Source organism: Mirounga angustirostris, unplaced genomic scaffold, assembly GCF_029215605.1.
Source record: "Mirounga angustirostris isolate CCGP_5_RB_7025 unplaced genomic scaffold, mMirAng1.0.hap1 SCAF_5, whole genome shotgun sequence".
Lineage (NCBI taxonomy): Eukaryota > Metazoa > Chordata > Mammalia > Carnivora > Phocidae > Mirounga > Mirounga angustirostris.
Window position 1 is genome coordinate 134,404,590 of NW_026991713.1, and position 14,273 is coordinate 134,418,862.

The 14,273-nt window shown below is 51.6% G+C and overlaps 1 protein-coding gene across 3 annotated transcripts in view; it reads left to right on the forward strand.

Annotated features, from left to right (window-relative positions):
- The window catches only part of ANKRD16 (ankyrin repeat domain 16), a 10,993-nt gene extending 8,653 nt beyond the window's left edge, over nt 1–2,340 (forward strand). The window contains exons 6-7 of one of the 3 annotated variants that reach the window (XM_045874473.3): nt 518–596; nt 1,611–2,340. In XM_045874473.3, coding sequence (XP_045730429.1) covers nt 518–596; nt 1,611–1,768 — 237 coding nt within the window. In that variant the 3' untranslated portion in view covers nt 1,769–2,340. Of the gene's footprint in view, nt 1–517; nt 597–1,440 lie in introns of all 3 variants that reach the window. The other 2 variants (XM_045874472.3, XM_045874475.3) reach the window with 2 other exon arrangements.
- The last annotated feature ends 11,933 nt before the right edge of the window (nt 2,341–14,273 follow it).

Consider the following 14,273-nt stretch of genomic DNA (forward strand, 5'->3'; position numbering starts at 1 on the left):
GCCCCGAGCCTGGCGGAGGCCGCGGAGGGGATGGAAGGGATTTGCAGCCATGATTCCCTGTCTCCCTGGGTACTCGAGGCCTGGCCAGCTAGACAGGAGTCCTGTCAGGTGCTTGTAATCGGTGACACGTGCTGTGATGCATGCTGTGACAAACGTTCAGGACAGGTCGCAGACTCCCTGTTTATCTTCTCTCTGAAATTCCAATAAAGAGCATGTTTGCTGGGAGAGATTCTGGAAGCACATGTTCCGTGTGAATCAGGATGCATGCTCCCAACAGCAGTAGTCGGTAATTTGGCCTACAGAGTAGATCCTCTGTATTTTAATAACGAAATGTCACCAAAATCTGGATTTGACAGCTTACATTCCAACCTGAGAGCTGTGTGAGTCTCCCTCTAGATGTGAAAAGTCCATTTTAGCAGCTGAGTTTTTTAGAAAAAGTACCTAACATGTATTAGTTTGTGTTTAAAGGCTTGTTTATTTCCTCGTCACGGGATAACAAGTGTATTTCAACCCTCAGGAAGGACACGTGAGCACAGTCCGGGTGCTCCTATCCTTGGGTGCTGACATCAATTCCAAAGATGAAAGAAACCGATCAGGTATGGCTTCATGTCCCTCGCGCCTAGGGAATGACTAGTAATCGATGTAAACAATACACGGACTTTGATGTTAAAAACACTGGTTTTAGACTATTCCTCTAGTAGTAGCTCAGCAACCTGTCTTTGAAACAACATATTTGCAAAGCTCTGGCAATGTCTCTGTTCCCACGGCAATGGCAGGGCCTGCCTCTGGTCCCTGCTATTCTACTTCGCAGCACGGCGCTGTGTGCTCCTGGGAACACTTGCTAAATCCACCACGCTGCCGGCCGCCTCAGTTCAGAGTCCCCCTAGTTCGTCTCTCTTTGGAGTGCACTTGAAAACTAGAGTCACTATAATTTTTTTCTAAGATTTGTTTATTTATTTTAGGTGGGGGGGTGGATGCAGAGGGAGAGAGAGAATTGGAAGCAGATTCCCCGCTGAGCGGGGAGCCCAATGCGGGGCTTGATCCCAGGACCCTGGGATCATGACCTGAGCTGAAGGCAGATGCTTAACCGACTGAGCCACCCAGGTGCCCCGAGAGTTAATTCTTCAGACTCAGGTTAGAATAAGCTCTCCTGTGAACATTCTGTGTACCACGGCCACCTGGCAAGCCTCTCTCTGATGCTTAGAAGCTCCCTCCGAGGCTGCACAGGACCGTCACTAAGTCCATGGACACAAGGCTTTGTCTGCAGAACTCAGGATCCTAGGGCTCGCAGGACTGACACGGAGAATTCACAAAACTTTTAAAATGGTTTCTGTGCCATTTAAAGTCGCCTGTTTGTGAACTTGCTTCGTGGCTTTAGACAAAAATCTCTTACATTCTCTAATTGGTTGATGTTTTTAAAACCATTTCCAACCCCGTCAGGTTAAAAGGGAAAATACTGTGATCCCATAGAGGCAAGGTCACAGAGAGGAATCACGGAAATATAAAATCTGCATAGTGGAAGGAGTTTTGTTTTCGGTTGTAGCTGCTCACCAGATGGGCATCGCTGCGGCATCCTGCTCCAAGTCCGTGTGGCTTCTGTCTCCACGCAGCCCTGCATCTGGCCTGCGCCGGCCAGCACGCGGCCTGTGTCAAGCTCCTCCTGCTGTCCGGGCTAAGCGACTCCCTGGACGCCTCGGGCGCCCTGGCTCAGCAGCTCGCTCGCAGCGCAGACGTCCTTCAGTGCTTTGACCGCCACCCCGAGTCCTGAGGGTGCTTCTGAGCAAGGACAGGCACGGTGACCACGTCCTGCCACTGCCGTCGTTGGGGTCCCCAGCCAGAGGGCCGTGAGGACGCCGCCTCCCGAGCCCTGTGACCTACATGTGGAGTCTTTCCAGGACCCGGATTCCACTTTTTCTGCCCTTCAAGTGGAATTAGGGGATGTTCATGAAGCCAGGGTCTGGAGCCCTTAGAGAAGCACATGACCCACGTGAATGTAACCCAGAGTACGTGTTCACGTAAATATGTCAGATGTTTTATGAGGGATGGCAATGACGATGATGTTAATGGTACAAGAGCCATAAACATAACCGGCCTGCCACTTCCTTCCTTCCTCGCTTCTTCTTGTTCATTACGGTGGTTTTACTTTGGTTTCGTAGCCAGGAAGGAGATGCCTACACAGACATTTGAGAGAAAATAATGGAAATATTTGCACATTCTAAGCGCTGCTAGTTAAGCCATAACGTTTTAATCTTGAGGTTATTTTTACTTGATAGTTCTGTGTTGGCTTTCTTCAGATAATAAACACACCTAAAAATGCAGCTAAGATATTTTCCAAACTTTTCTACTGCCTCAGTTGAAGAATGAAGTTTGTTCTTAAAACGCACGCCCTATTTCCTGTCCCGAACCCCTGCCCACTGGAGCCTGTGAGTGTTGAAGACTCTTGACATCGTAACTCCAAAAATTCTGTAGCAGTTTACATAGATTGAAGGGAGGCTGCTTCCTCAGGCATTTGGATTCTTTTCCTTTTTCCTTTTGGGGGGAGGTGATGAAGATCATTTTCTCTGGGTCACAAAGAATAATTAGTCCAGGTCATTCTTAGGAAATCATATGCATCTGTCACAAGCCAGACTTGATCCTCCTGCTGGTCGTGACCCAGTAAGGACATACTGCACATCCGTCCGGCCTGAGCATCGTGCTGGGCCGGGGAAGGAGCAACACTTTCCAGTTCTTCATCATCCCAGATGGCACGGGCTGGTTCCTAGTCCGACAGCCAACACCTGCTGGTATCATCTGTCTCGTGACCTCTAAGTGGCACCCCGTGTGATCTGCGCTGGTTCGAGCTTCAGTTCCTGCTGCTTCAGAGATGCCCCCCATGTCCCTGCCCTTTGGGTCTGAAGATGGTCCTGTTACCTGCGGGGGGACAGAAGGGTGGGTGTGGCGCCGGCCGCCTTCCCTGTGCACACACGTGGTGCAGCTTCTGATCGCAGCGGCTCCACGAGGGGTCCCTGCACATCTCCAGCTGCACGTCTGCCCCACAAACCAGCGGCGGCTGGGGTGCATGAGGCCACGCTTTTGCTCCCCGTGCACTCCCGACTCCGTTCTGTGGTGTAGACCGTGGCTGCTGAAGCTTCTTGAGGACCAGGGACCACAGTGTGGACACCAGTGGTGTTAATTGTGGCAAAGGCGGCAGACAGTCCAGGAACGGTCTGCCTCTGGGGTCACTGCGCTAGGAGAGAGTCGTGCCCTCACTTCCTAATCATGGGTGCTTGAGTCACCTTCCAGGGAGGCCCCACCAGGCCACCTGATCTAAAACTGCATCCCCTCCTCCAGCATTTCAGGCCTCCTGCCCCTTGCTTGCTTTCTCCTTGTTAGCACTTACCATCCCCTGATACGCCACACATTATGAGTCCTGTATGTCTCCCAACTGGAGCATGAGCTCCGGGGTGGGACTTTGTCTCCCTTGTTCACTCGCTGTCTACACGACCCAGACGGTGCCTGACATGAAGCGGGGTTTAAATTATTATGTGGTCGATGAGTGAATGGTGATTCGTAGTTCTTGAGCATGTACTGTGTCCTGGACGTGGTGCTGAGTGCCTTACCCACACAGTCTCTCTGCGTCCCCCTCGTTACGACTCCACGTCGGGCACCCTTTCTCTCCCAGACTTCTGCAGCCAGCCCCCCAACTCACAGACGCCAGCCCCTCACTGCTGCCCTGCAGGGAAACCAGGGCCTTGCTAGCTGACAGATCGAGCAATGTATGTGTAGCCCTCGTGTTACAGATCCTTTCATTTCAGTGGTGTGACTGTTGGTCCAAATCCCTCCTGCCTTCCGGAAGCCCGTTCCTCATCATGGCTGATAACGCACGCCTGGGTGTTTCTGACTTGTCCGTGTCTGTGTCCATCATGAGCACCTGTTTTAGGGCCTGTCCTGAAAAGCTGGTGTGCCCCCCACCCCCCGCTTGTGTCGGCTAGCTCCGCTTGTGCTCCTCAGCCATCTCATCTGTTCTGGATCCCACCCCCCACAGGGGATGCTGCACCCCTGTAACCCTGGTCCGTTCTAGGCCATCCCACACTCAGTTTATCCCAAACCGACTTTCTCTGTAAGCTGCTTACATATGTACCCGGTTGGCCGCCACGTTGATGTCCCTGCAGTTCACGGTCTCTCAAGCTGGAAGCTGGGAATCTATGACTCCTGGGTTCAAGCCCTCCAGCCATCATCCAGACCATGGTGGCGTCGGCCTCCAGACTGTGCCCTCTGCCCCCTGGGCCCGCCCTCCTCGACGCCGTCCCCCGCACGGCTGTCCCAGAGTTCTCACGGAGGTGACTGGGGTGCTGACCGCTGATGTGTTTCCCCGCCCACCTCCACAAGGGCTGTTGGCTGGTCCTGCAAGCGCCCCAACCCACAGTGAGGGTCTGTTCCTAAGACCAATCGGGGCAGAAGCCTCTGGAAGGAGATAGAAATAAGTAAGAATTGCAATCATTTGAAAATAGTTACAGCCTAACATATATTACTGGGAAAAAATATGCAAGAAAATATTCACAAAACAAAATAAAAAGGAGCTCTGAAAACAGAAAAGAAATTACACAAGTCAGGCCAAAAAACGGAGAACTCCATGAAGAGAGCTCAGGATTCCGAGGGGCGGGCGTGGGATGTGACTCCCCTACTCGCTGCTGGTGGCCGCCAGCTTGCAAGGCTCGCCAAATGTACAAAATAGTGAAGGAGAAACAGAAATTGCCTGTTTCCCACTACCCAGAAATAACCACCCTTATTTCCTCCTGGCCTTTAAGTGTATACGCTGGAGGTGATGTCGTGCACACAGTCTACCCTAACTTTAGGTCGAAAGCATATCCTAACACTCTGCAAAACTTTGCACACTTTTGTTCACTATCTAATGCTTCTCAGAGTTGCTGTCCATATTTATTTTCTGACATTCTCATTTTCGTTTTGCTGTGTTAAGAGAAGACCTGGGACATCAGTAAAGCCCTTGGACTCGACAGAAGGCAAAGGCAGGGGCATCAGAACTGAAAAAGGCTCAGGTCTGATCCCAGGTCAGGGCCTCATGGGACTGGGAGACAGAGCGAACAGGGGCCTGCTGGGTCCGAGTGGGCCTGCGCTCTTGGAGATGCTGAGTGGTGAAAAGAAAGGAAAGGTGGGAAGACCATTTAACAGCATAGGTTTTCTCAGAAAGGGTGAGACCCCAGTGTTTCAGGCTCTGATAAGGGCTGAGTTCGGGGGAGAGATGAAGGCTCGTTGGTGGAGCCGGGCTCTGTGGGTAGTGGGGAAGGAGGCGGAAGGGAGCCTGAAAGCCCCAGGGAGCGGAACGCCAGGATCAGGATCAGGTGCACACGAGAAGGAAGACAGGATGACAAGGAGGAAGTTTCCGGTGCAACCGTGTGTGTGTCTCATGTAACATCAGTATTTGGTGGGTGTGGGGTTGGTAGAATGCGTGTGTAAATGTTAACTTACAGATGGGGGAACTGCTTTCCTGAGCCAGTGAGGGTGTGGAGGACGTCAGCGCCCACTTAGAGGGTGATGTGGTTCTTACTGGGAAGGGACGAGGCAGAAGTGAGGGCCCAGCTGTGGCGGGAAGGACTTGCTGAGTGTGCGTGATGGAGGCCCGTCACAGCCCTTCCAGAGTCTTAGTTCCAATGACCATCCCTGAGAAGAGCCCTGGGGAGGGACCATGTGATGAGCCGCCCACCTCTGGTGCTCGCTCATCTCCTCCTTCCCCGTCCCTGAAGGGCCCCGCGGACTCGAGCATGAGGGGCGCCCCGGTCACCAAAGCCACGTGTGGAGATACCCGTCCTACCCCGTCCTGCACAGGGGTTACTGTTCGGGTGTTTTCACGGGGTGGATGCAGCAGAGCTTGGTTTCCAGGACAGGCGAGAATCTGGATTCGGATGGATTCGGATACTCACTATGGGACCTGGGAGATTCATCCTGGAATCTCTGAGACACGTTGTAGCTGGGGAGACAGACCAACACTGGAAACTAGTTATGGATATGAAGTGTCAGGTAGTGGGGGGTCCCAGGGGGGAAAAATAAAGCAGAGAAGGGGCAGGAAGTGTCAGGGGCCATGTGGGGGACCTCTGACCAAAGACTCCAGGGGTGGGGGCTGCAGCTGCACAAGTGTGTGAGGCCGCGTGCCCTCCGCGTGCAGGGAGGGTGGGGAGCGACTGTGGCCGGCATCCAGGCCCTTTGGGGCCATTGTACTCTGGGCAAGAAGGAGGAAACCACAGGAGGGTATGAGCAGCGGAGTGATGAAATCTGCCATGAGTTGGACCAGGCTCATTCAGAATGTCGGGTGGAGGCAAGAACCTGGTGAGGGAACATCACAGTAACTCACATGAGGTGTGACAGTGACATGCACTGGCCCACAGCTCCCCGGTGAGAAGGTGTAGGTTCTGTGTCCAGAGAGATCAGCAGCGCTTCCTGGTGACTTAGATGACAAATGGGAGAGAAACAGGGAAAGTCCATTCTTTGGGCCTGAGCAGACAGAAGGGTAGAATCACCAGGTACTGGGCCAAGAAAGACAGAGGGGGGGCAGGCTGAGGAGGAAGGTCGGGAGTTTGGGCTTGGATGCTTGTTGGGTACAAATTGCCTGGTCCAGTGGGGAGTTGGACAGGAGACGTGAGGTCTGGGTTTGCACCCCTGACAGGCTTGGGGGCGCTGATGTGGACGCTGCCAGTCTGACCAGCAGTGTGAGAGCCCCCGGCCCCGGGGAAATGTAGGAGGACATCGGCTGAGGCTCATCGTCCTGCCTCTCCAGCCATGGGCAGCTGCTCGGGTTCAGGTGCAGAGTAGGCACAAAGTTAGGTTTCCTCAAGATTGGGTAAGTGGGGGCGCCTGGGCCGCTCAGTGGGTGAATCGTCTGCCTTCAGCTCCGGTCATGATCCCAGGGTCCTGGGATCGAGTCCCATGTCGGGCTCCCTGCTTAGCAGGGAGCCTGCTTCTCCCTCTCCCTGCTGCTCCCCTGCTTGTGTTCTGTCCTCTCTCTGACAAATAAATAAATGAAATCTTAAAAAAAAAAAAAATGGGGTAAGTGGAGCAAAGGATTATTCAGCACAATATCTAGTACGTGGTTTATGCCTCAAACCTAAGTCAATACCCAGCACCTGCCTGCCCTCGGATTCCTCCTGCCCTCAGAGAGAAGACCTCCCATCCCTGGCTCTGCACGCAGTGGTTAAGGGCCCGCACACCTGCCACGCCTTAGCCTAGCTTCTGAGCATCTCCAAACTCATTCCTTCATCCGCAAAATGAGGCGATAACACACCGACTTCATGGAGTCGTTGGAAACTTAAGTCTCCGCATGTAACACTTAGCACACGCGAGGCCCACGATGAACAGGAAACATCCGTGGTCCTCAAAGGCCAGAGGCATCGATGCGAGCTCCTGGAGCAATCCGTCCTTCCAGGCCTCTTCCAGATTCCCATTTCTCCTCCCCGTCTCTGCTCTGCACTTTCTTTCTTTCTTTCTTTCTTTCTTTCTTTTTTTAAGATTTTATTTATTTGTTTGACAGACAGAGAAGGAACACAAGCACGGGGAATGGGAGAGGGAAAAGCAGGCTTCCCTCAGAGCAGGGAGCCCGATGCGGGGCTGGACCCCAGGACCCTGGGATCATGACCTGAGCCGAAGGCAGACGCTTAACAACTGAGCCACCCAGGTGCCCCTCTGCTGTGCACTTTCTAGCATCAATCACGTATTTGCTGTGTGTGGGAGCTGCGTATGTGCTGGTCGAGCCTGCTGAAGTCAGCCCTGGCGTATTTCTCGCTCATACACCCCAGAAGCACCGCGCCCAGTGCCTGGCCCATGTCGCACTTTCAAGGAATTGTTTGTGGATTTGAAATAAGCTTATACGATGTAACACTAATGCATCTTATTTAATTTTTAATGAGTTTTTATGATAAGTGTAATAATCCTCCTCCTGGTGAAAAAGAATTCAGACAATTGCAAATAAAAATCCTCTCCCCAGCCTGTTCACTGGCCTGAAGTTACCGCTGTTGGGGGCTTTCCAACCAGAGGCAGACACCGAGGGGTTCTGATTACCTAAGAGGATCCTGTAATACTTAGTCTTGTGCAACTTTCGTAACATACCAACGCACCCTGGACAGTGTTTCTCGTTCGTCCTTGCAGACCTGCTTCTTTCTCGCACCGCATCGTTCAGATGTTCCATAATTTGTCCATAGACATTCAGGATGCACCCTGGGTTTTTGAGAATCCTCGTTATAAACAGCGGCACAATGAACACGGATCTCTGTGTCCTTCTGTGTGTACCTGGAGGATAAATTCCTAGATGTGGATCAAGGGACATGTTGTAAATGTGTGTCGCTGGCTGTAGCAGGCCCCGAGCACACCATGCATTCCAGCCAGTGTAAGTAAGTAGAGAATACTGCAGGGTGTGGGCTAGTGTGCAGAATCGTTGCAATGGCTCAAAGACAGGTTTCGGTCGAATGTGGAGCAATGACTTCCAGAGCTGTCCTGCAGATCTGGGCCTCGAGAAGAAGTGCTGCCTTTTTCGTCAGATGAATCCTTGCTGGCTGGGCCGCTGCCCCTCACCTTCCAGCTCCAGAGGCATGCTGTCTTGGCTGCAGGTGGGACGTCTTCATGGAAAACAATCACTGATGACAGTTCACCCCCAGGAGCGCCAGTTCCTCCTCAAACTCAAGCAATTAGCAGAATCCAACTCACATCGAGAAATCTGGCTCTACTGGAGCCCAGGGGACGTAGTTTATAACTTTCCTGCTTCTGTGATGCATGAAGTCACATACAAAGGGGGTTGGGATGGGCCTTGAGTGCCACATGCCCATTACACTTGTTGTTTTTTAATTTTATTTTATTATGTTTATTATGATTCATTTTGCCAAAATATCTTCCAGAATGTACTATACACGAAAGTGCCGGATTCTAACACACCATCAGCAAGGCTGTGTTACCACACCTGATTTCTACTAACCTGGTTTAATATCTCATTGTTTCAGGTTTGTGTTTCTTTAATTATGGGTCAGATCAAACATTTTTAGATTTGCTTATTGACCTTTTGTATTTTTTATCTGTATTAGTTAGCTATTACCTAGGAACAAACTACCTCAAGGGGCGCCTGGGTGGCTCAGCCAGTTAAGCACCCGACTCTTGATCTCGGCTCAGGTCATGATCTCGGGGTCATGAATTCGAGCCCCACATTGGGCTCCATGGCTTAAAGCAACAACTGTTAATTATTTCTCAAGAATCTGCAGGTGGGGCGCCTGGGTGGCTCAGTCAGTTAAGCATCCGACTCTTGGTTTCAGCTCAGGTTATGATCTCAGGGTCATGAGATCCAGCCCCGTATCAGGCTCTGTGCTGCACTCAGTGGGGGCATCTGCTTGGAATTCTGTCTCTGCCTCTCCCCTCCTCACCTCCTGGCTTGCATGTGCTCTATTTCTCTCTCTCTCTCTCAAGTAGAAAAAAAAAAAAAAAATTCCGCAGGTCATCAGGTGGTTTTGCTGATCCTGGCTGAACTCAGCCGCTAGCTGGGCTCACTCCCGTGCCTGGGGTCAGCGGCCAGGTCGCGCCAGCAGGCTGGTGTCGGGTGGATTGGCTCTGCTTTAATGTGACTCTTCCTCTCAGGCAAGCCCGGGCTTATGTTCCTGACAGTGGCCAGGATCCAAGAGAGGAGAGAGGAGGACTCAGTGCATTAGCCAAACCACCCAGGCGGCCGAGCACAGCATGAGTGTGAGAGGCCACCAACCCGCGCACGATACAGACAGGCTTTGATAGGGGCCGTTTATGAAATCAGTCTCTTGCACTATCTTCTGTCTGTTGTTTTGTCTGTCCTGTTGATTTGTAAGAGTCCTTTTTATGTTAGGTAGCTGCACACAAAATTCAGATAGTAACAATAAAATGTGGGCTGTATGTTTGTAAGTGAAAGGAGAATGAAACAAGGAACTACATTGCAGAAGTGATGTCTAAAACCCAACTTCTCTCGCGAACACACCTGGAGGTTCGCTGGGTGATTGGCGGAGGGGGCACAGCTGGGATGCGAGGCGTTGCTGCTTCCTTGGCAATGTGTGGCCACGTGGGAACAACCCCCAGAGTTCTAGAGCGTCCATCTGCGCGGCCTACGGCAGGCGCGGGCTTTATTTTTCCCCGTTTCCTGAAAATCCACAATCAACTATGGTTCAGATGGACATGGAAGGCGTTGGCGCCAATTTCAGCCTGGGGCTGCGTTGCCCCCTGGGCTCAGAGCCGCGGGTCTCACAGCCTTCCCTCCCCGGCTGACCTCGCTGACAGAAACCGCTCTGCAAGTAGAGAAAACACTGCAAACGCAAAGAAAGGTGGACGTCTGCACTGTTGGTGTGGATGCTGTGTTTTCACAACCCCCACGTCCCTGACCTGATGCAGGTACACACACACACACTGGGAAAGGTCATTGGAGATACTTTCGTACGTAATTGCTCCTTCTCAGACCTTCCTTTGTACTCTATTCACACCCCATATGTTGTCTATACCAGTTAGGATGTAAACTCTCCAAGTGAAGCGAAGCCCCAGATTACAGCAGCATGAACACAAGCTTATTTCTCTCCTAGGTAGAGCCTGGGCAAAACCAAGCTCGGGTGAGTCAGGTCAGTTCAGACTCACAGTGTCAGTGACCCGGATCCACCCTCCTGGTGCTTCTGCCATCCCGAGCATGCGGCCCTCCTGTGGGGTCCGGCCCAGCTTACAGCCTGTGAAGGGGACAAGGACGAAGGGAGGAAATGCACCTTTTTAAAGATGGCTTGTGTGTCATTTCCATTCACGCCCCATGTGCCACGGCTCAGCTACATGAGCACTAGAGCAGAACTGAAGCTGGCGGACAGTTGGGGTCTCTACACTTGGCGATATTCCTTCTCATAAGTGGGACTGTTTGAGTAATGCCTGTCTTTCCTGCAAGACTGTGAAACCCGCAGGGTCAACAACCCAGCCTGTCTTGTGCATGCTGTGGTATGGGCCCTCTGTGAATACGTGTTCAATGAACACATGGTAGGGCGAGTGCTAGACAAACAATCTATCTCCGCCCTCAAGAATCTAAAATCTGAAGGAAGAGCAACCCTTGGGGCACCTGGGGGATGCATTCAGCTAAGCGTCCAACTCTTGACTTTGGCTCAGGACATGATCTCATGTTCGTGGGATGAAGCCCTGCATTAGGCTCCATGCTCATCGGGGAGTCGGCTTGAGATTCTCCCTCTCCCTCTGCCCCTCCCCCCAACTCATACGTGGGTGCACCCTCTCTTCCTCTCTCTCTCAAAGTAAATAAATAAATCTTTTTTTTTCCTTAAAGATTTTATTTATTTGTGAGAGAGAGAGAGAACACTAGCAGGGGGAGCGGCAGGCAGAGGGAGAAGCAGGCTCCCTGCTGAGCAAGGAGCCCGATGCAGGGCTCTATCCCAGGACCCTGGGATCATGACCTGGGCTGAAGGCAGAAGCTTAACCGATTGAGCCACACAGACATCCCAATAAATACATCTTAAAAAAAAAAAAAAAGCAAGCCTTGTTAGATACCCGCACGGTGGGCATGTATGTGGCCAGAGCTGCTCAGGGGCTACGCAGGACAGACCGTGGGAGGCTGTTTCCAAGAATCAGCAGCATTCGGGCTGGGACTGGAAGGTGGGAGTAATGTTGGTTTGTGGAGGTGATGGGGAAAACTTTCTGAGCAGGGTCCACAGCAAGGATGTGATAGAATGAGATTCGAGGTGCAGGTATGATGCAGGTAAATTTGAATTTCGGATAAATGAATTATCGTTCAGCATAAGTATGTCCCAAGTATTACACAGAGCGCACTCATACTAAAAATGGTATTTGTTGTTTATTTGAAATTCGGATTTAACTGGGCATCTGTGTTTTCATGTGCAGAGTTTGGCAATCCTAAATGAAATGCTAATTCATGTATCAACTTGGCCTCTTTCTTTAAAGGGGGAAAACAATATGTCCTTTATTATATGTGCCGCCGGACCGAGCACACAATATGTCCTTTAATTCATTTTGTTGAACTTGATTTGTCAGCTGAACAAGGAAAAAAAATGCAGTGAGCTGAATTTGGAGGCCAGCATCTCAACCATCACTGAAATAACCTCCAAATCTCAGGAGCTTAACAGAAAAAAGGTATGTTTCTCGATGATGGAACGTCTGCCCACCCCCACCCCCACCCCCACCCCCGGGGCAGTTTTCCCCTAAGCGGTGGTGCCACCTCCTGGAGTCCTTTGTTTGTGGTCTCACAAACTGGGCAGGGGCAGCCTGACAAGTCACGTGGCTCTTCTGTGGGCAGCCTTGCAAATGGCCCGCGTCAACGCTGGCCTCTTTCCAGTAGCAAAACCAGACGGGTGGCTCCACCCAGACACGAGGAGGGCCAGGAAAGGTCCTTTTCCCGTGTGCCCCAAGCTCGTTGCCACCAAGCCAAGCGCCAATGGAAGGAACGTGGTTCTGTTCAAATCACAGCTCCGCCTTCCTCCATCCATGAGACTTGGCACCACGTTCCAGAATGTTCTCACTTGTAAAAAGGCCACCCAGTATGTCCCTTGCAGAGGTGCCGTCCAGGCATGCCACCCGGGGTGCAGGAGGTACTGAGGGAAGAGTTGGTACTATAGCATTATTACTTTGTTTGCAACCCGTTAACAGTATCTCCGTGGCTTGCCGCGTGGTGCTGGTTTCCCAATAGCAACACAGAGCAGTAGCATCGAAGTTTTTCATATCTTGAACTATTAAATCTAAGAAACCACCCAATCGAGTCGAGGTTCAGTCACGTTGAATAACTCGGCCAAGCTCACACAGCCAAGTGTCTCAAAATGCAGCCGGCGCCGTGCGCTCTCAGTAACCAGGGCGCAGTGCTCACCAGTGTCCACGCTGTCCCCCGGGCGTTTCCACGCGAAGGGGTCAGGCTGCATGTGCTCCTTTCTTCAGGCCGTTGGGAGACTTGGCTGCTTTCCCCCTCAGGTATCAGAGCCGGGTGCTGGCTGGGATCGGCTGGACCGCCAGGTTCCCGCTCCCAGCATTCACGCTGCCTGCATGGAATCTGGTGAAGAGCCTGCACGATGTTCTGACTCCTCGCCGCGCCTGATCGCGTGGCCCGGCTGAGTCCCCCTCACAGGCACCACTCACTCTGCCCAGCGATTCAGACGTTAGTCTCCACCAAGAGTGGGTTGCTAATGACGACCGACAATGAAACGGCCTGACCACGTTTTCCCCCAGCTTTGCTTTTTGGTTTTCAACTTTGGTTTCATTTTGCCATGTCCAGGGAACTTAGGAGGCTGACCTTCCAATGACCCAGCGACGGAGCCTGAGATCATGAAGCGGAATTTCCTGTGCTTAGCATCTGTACCGCTTGGGTTCATTTATCTTTACAAATAGTTTTCCGAGAGACAAGGCAGCGTGAGCTCAGGAAGAGAGAAGTCATGACCGACATGAGTTTCCCAGACATCCGGCTTTGTGACCTGTTGCGGCCGCCTTGGCTGGTTTATGGTGGTGGCCTCGCCCATCTGCCAGTGTCCAAAGATGGGACAGGGGCTGAAATCAAATGTTCTCCCAGCTCTTAAGGATACACAATAATTCCCCCTGTCCTCTTAACCCAAAGATGAGGAGGTGCACTTCACAAGCAGATCGTGTCCTTCAAAATGGTTCACCCATAAAACATCTCAAACCTGTTCTTCTGTACAAGTTCTTTCCAGCGAGTAACAAGATTCCCTTCTCTAGTCTGGACACATTTCACAGGGCAAATCACAGTAGAGACTGTCCCCCCCACCCCCCAGCAGATTGGCAAGTAGTATGTTCAAGGCTATGTGATAAATGAAACACCTCGTTCTATAGAAAGGCTCAAAAAATACCTTTGACAAAAGTAAGATGAGGTTTATGACTTAGAGCAAATATTTGAAAGGGTGTTCCCTGAGAGAGAAATGACCATTGCATCCTGTTTGCTCTGTCTCCCAGGAGGGAGGAGCAGACCTCCCGAAGTGCGTGGCACCCTCTGGGGTGCCCCACATAGATCACACAACTCCAGGCCTCAAAACTGAGGGGCTCCTAGAACAACCAAAGACTCACTATAGTTGGCTTTTAAAAAAAAAAAAAAAATTGAGAGCATTTCCCGTGGTAACTCTTTTTTTTTTTTTTAAGATTTTATTTATTTATTTGAGAGAGGGAATGAGAGACAGACAGCAGGAGAGGGAGGAGGGTCAGAGGGAGAAGCAGACTCCCTGCTGAGCAGGAAGCCCAATGCGGGACTCGATCCCAGGACTCCAGGATCATGACCTGAGCCGAAGGCAGTCGCTTAA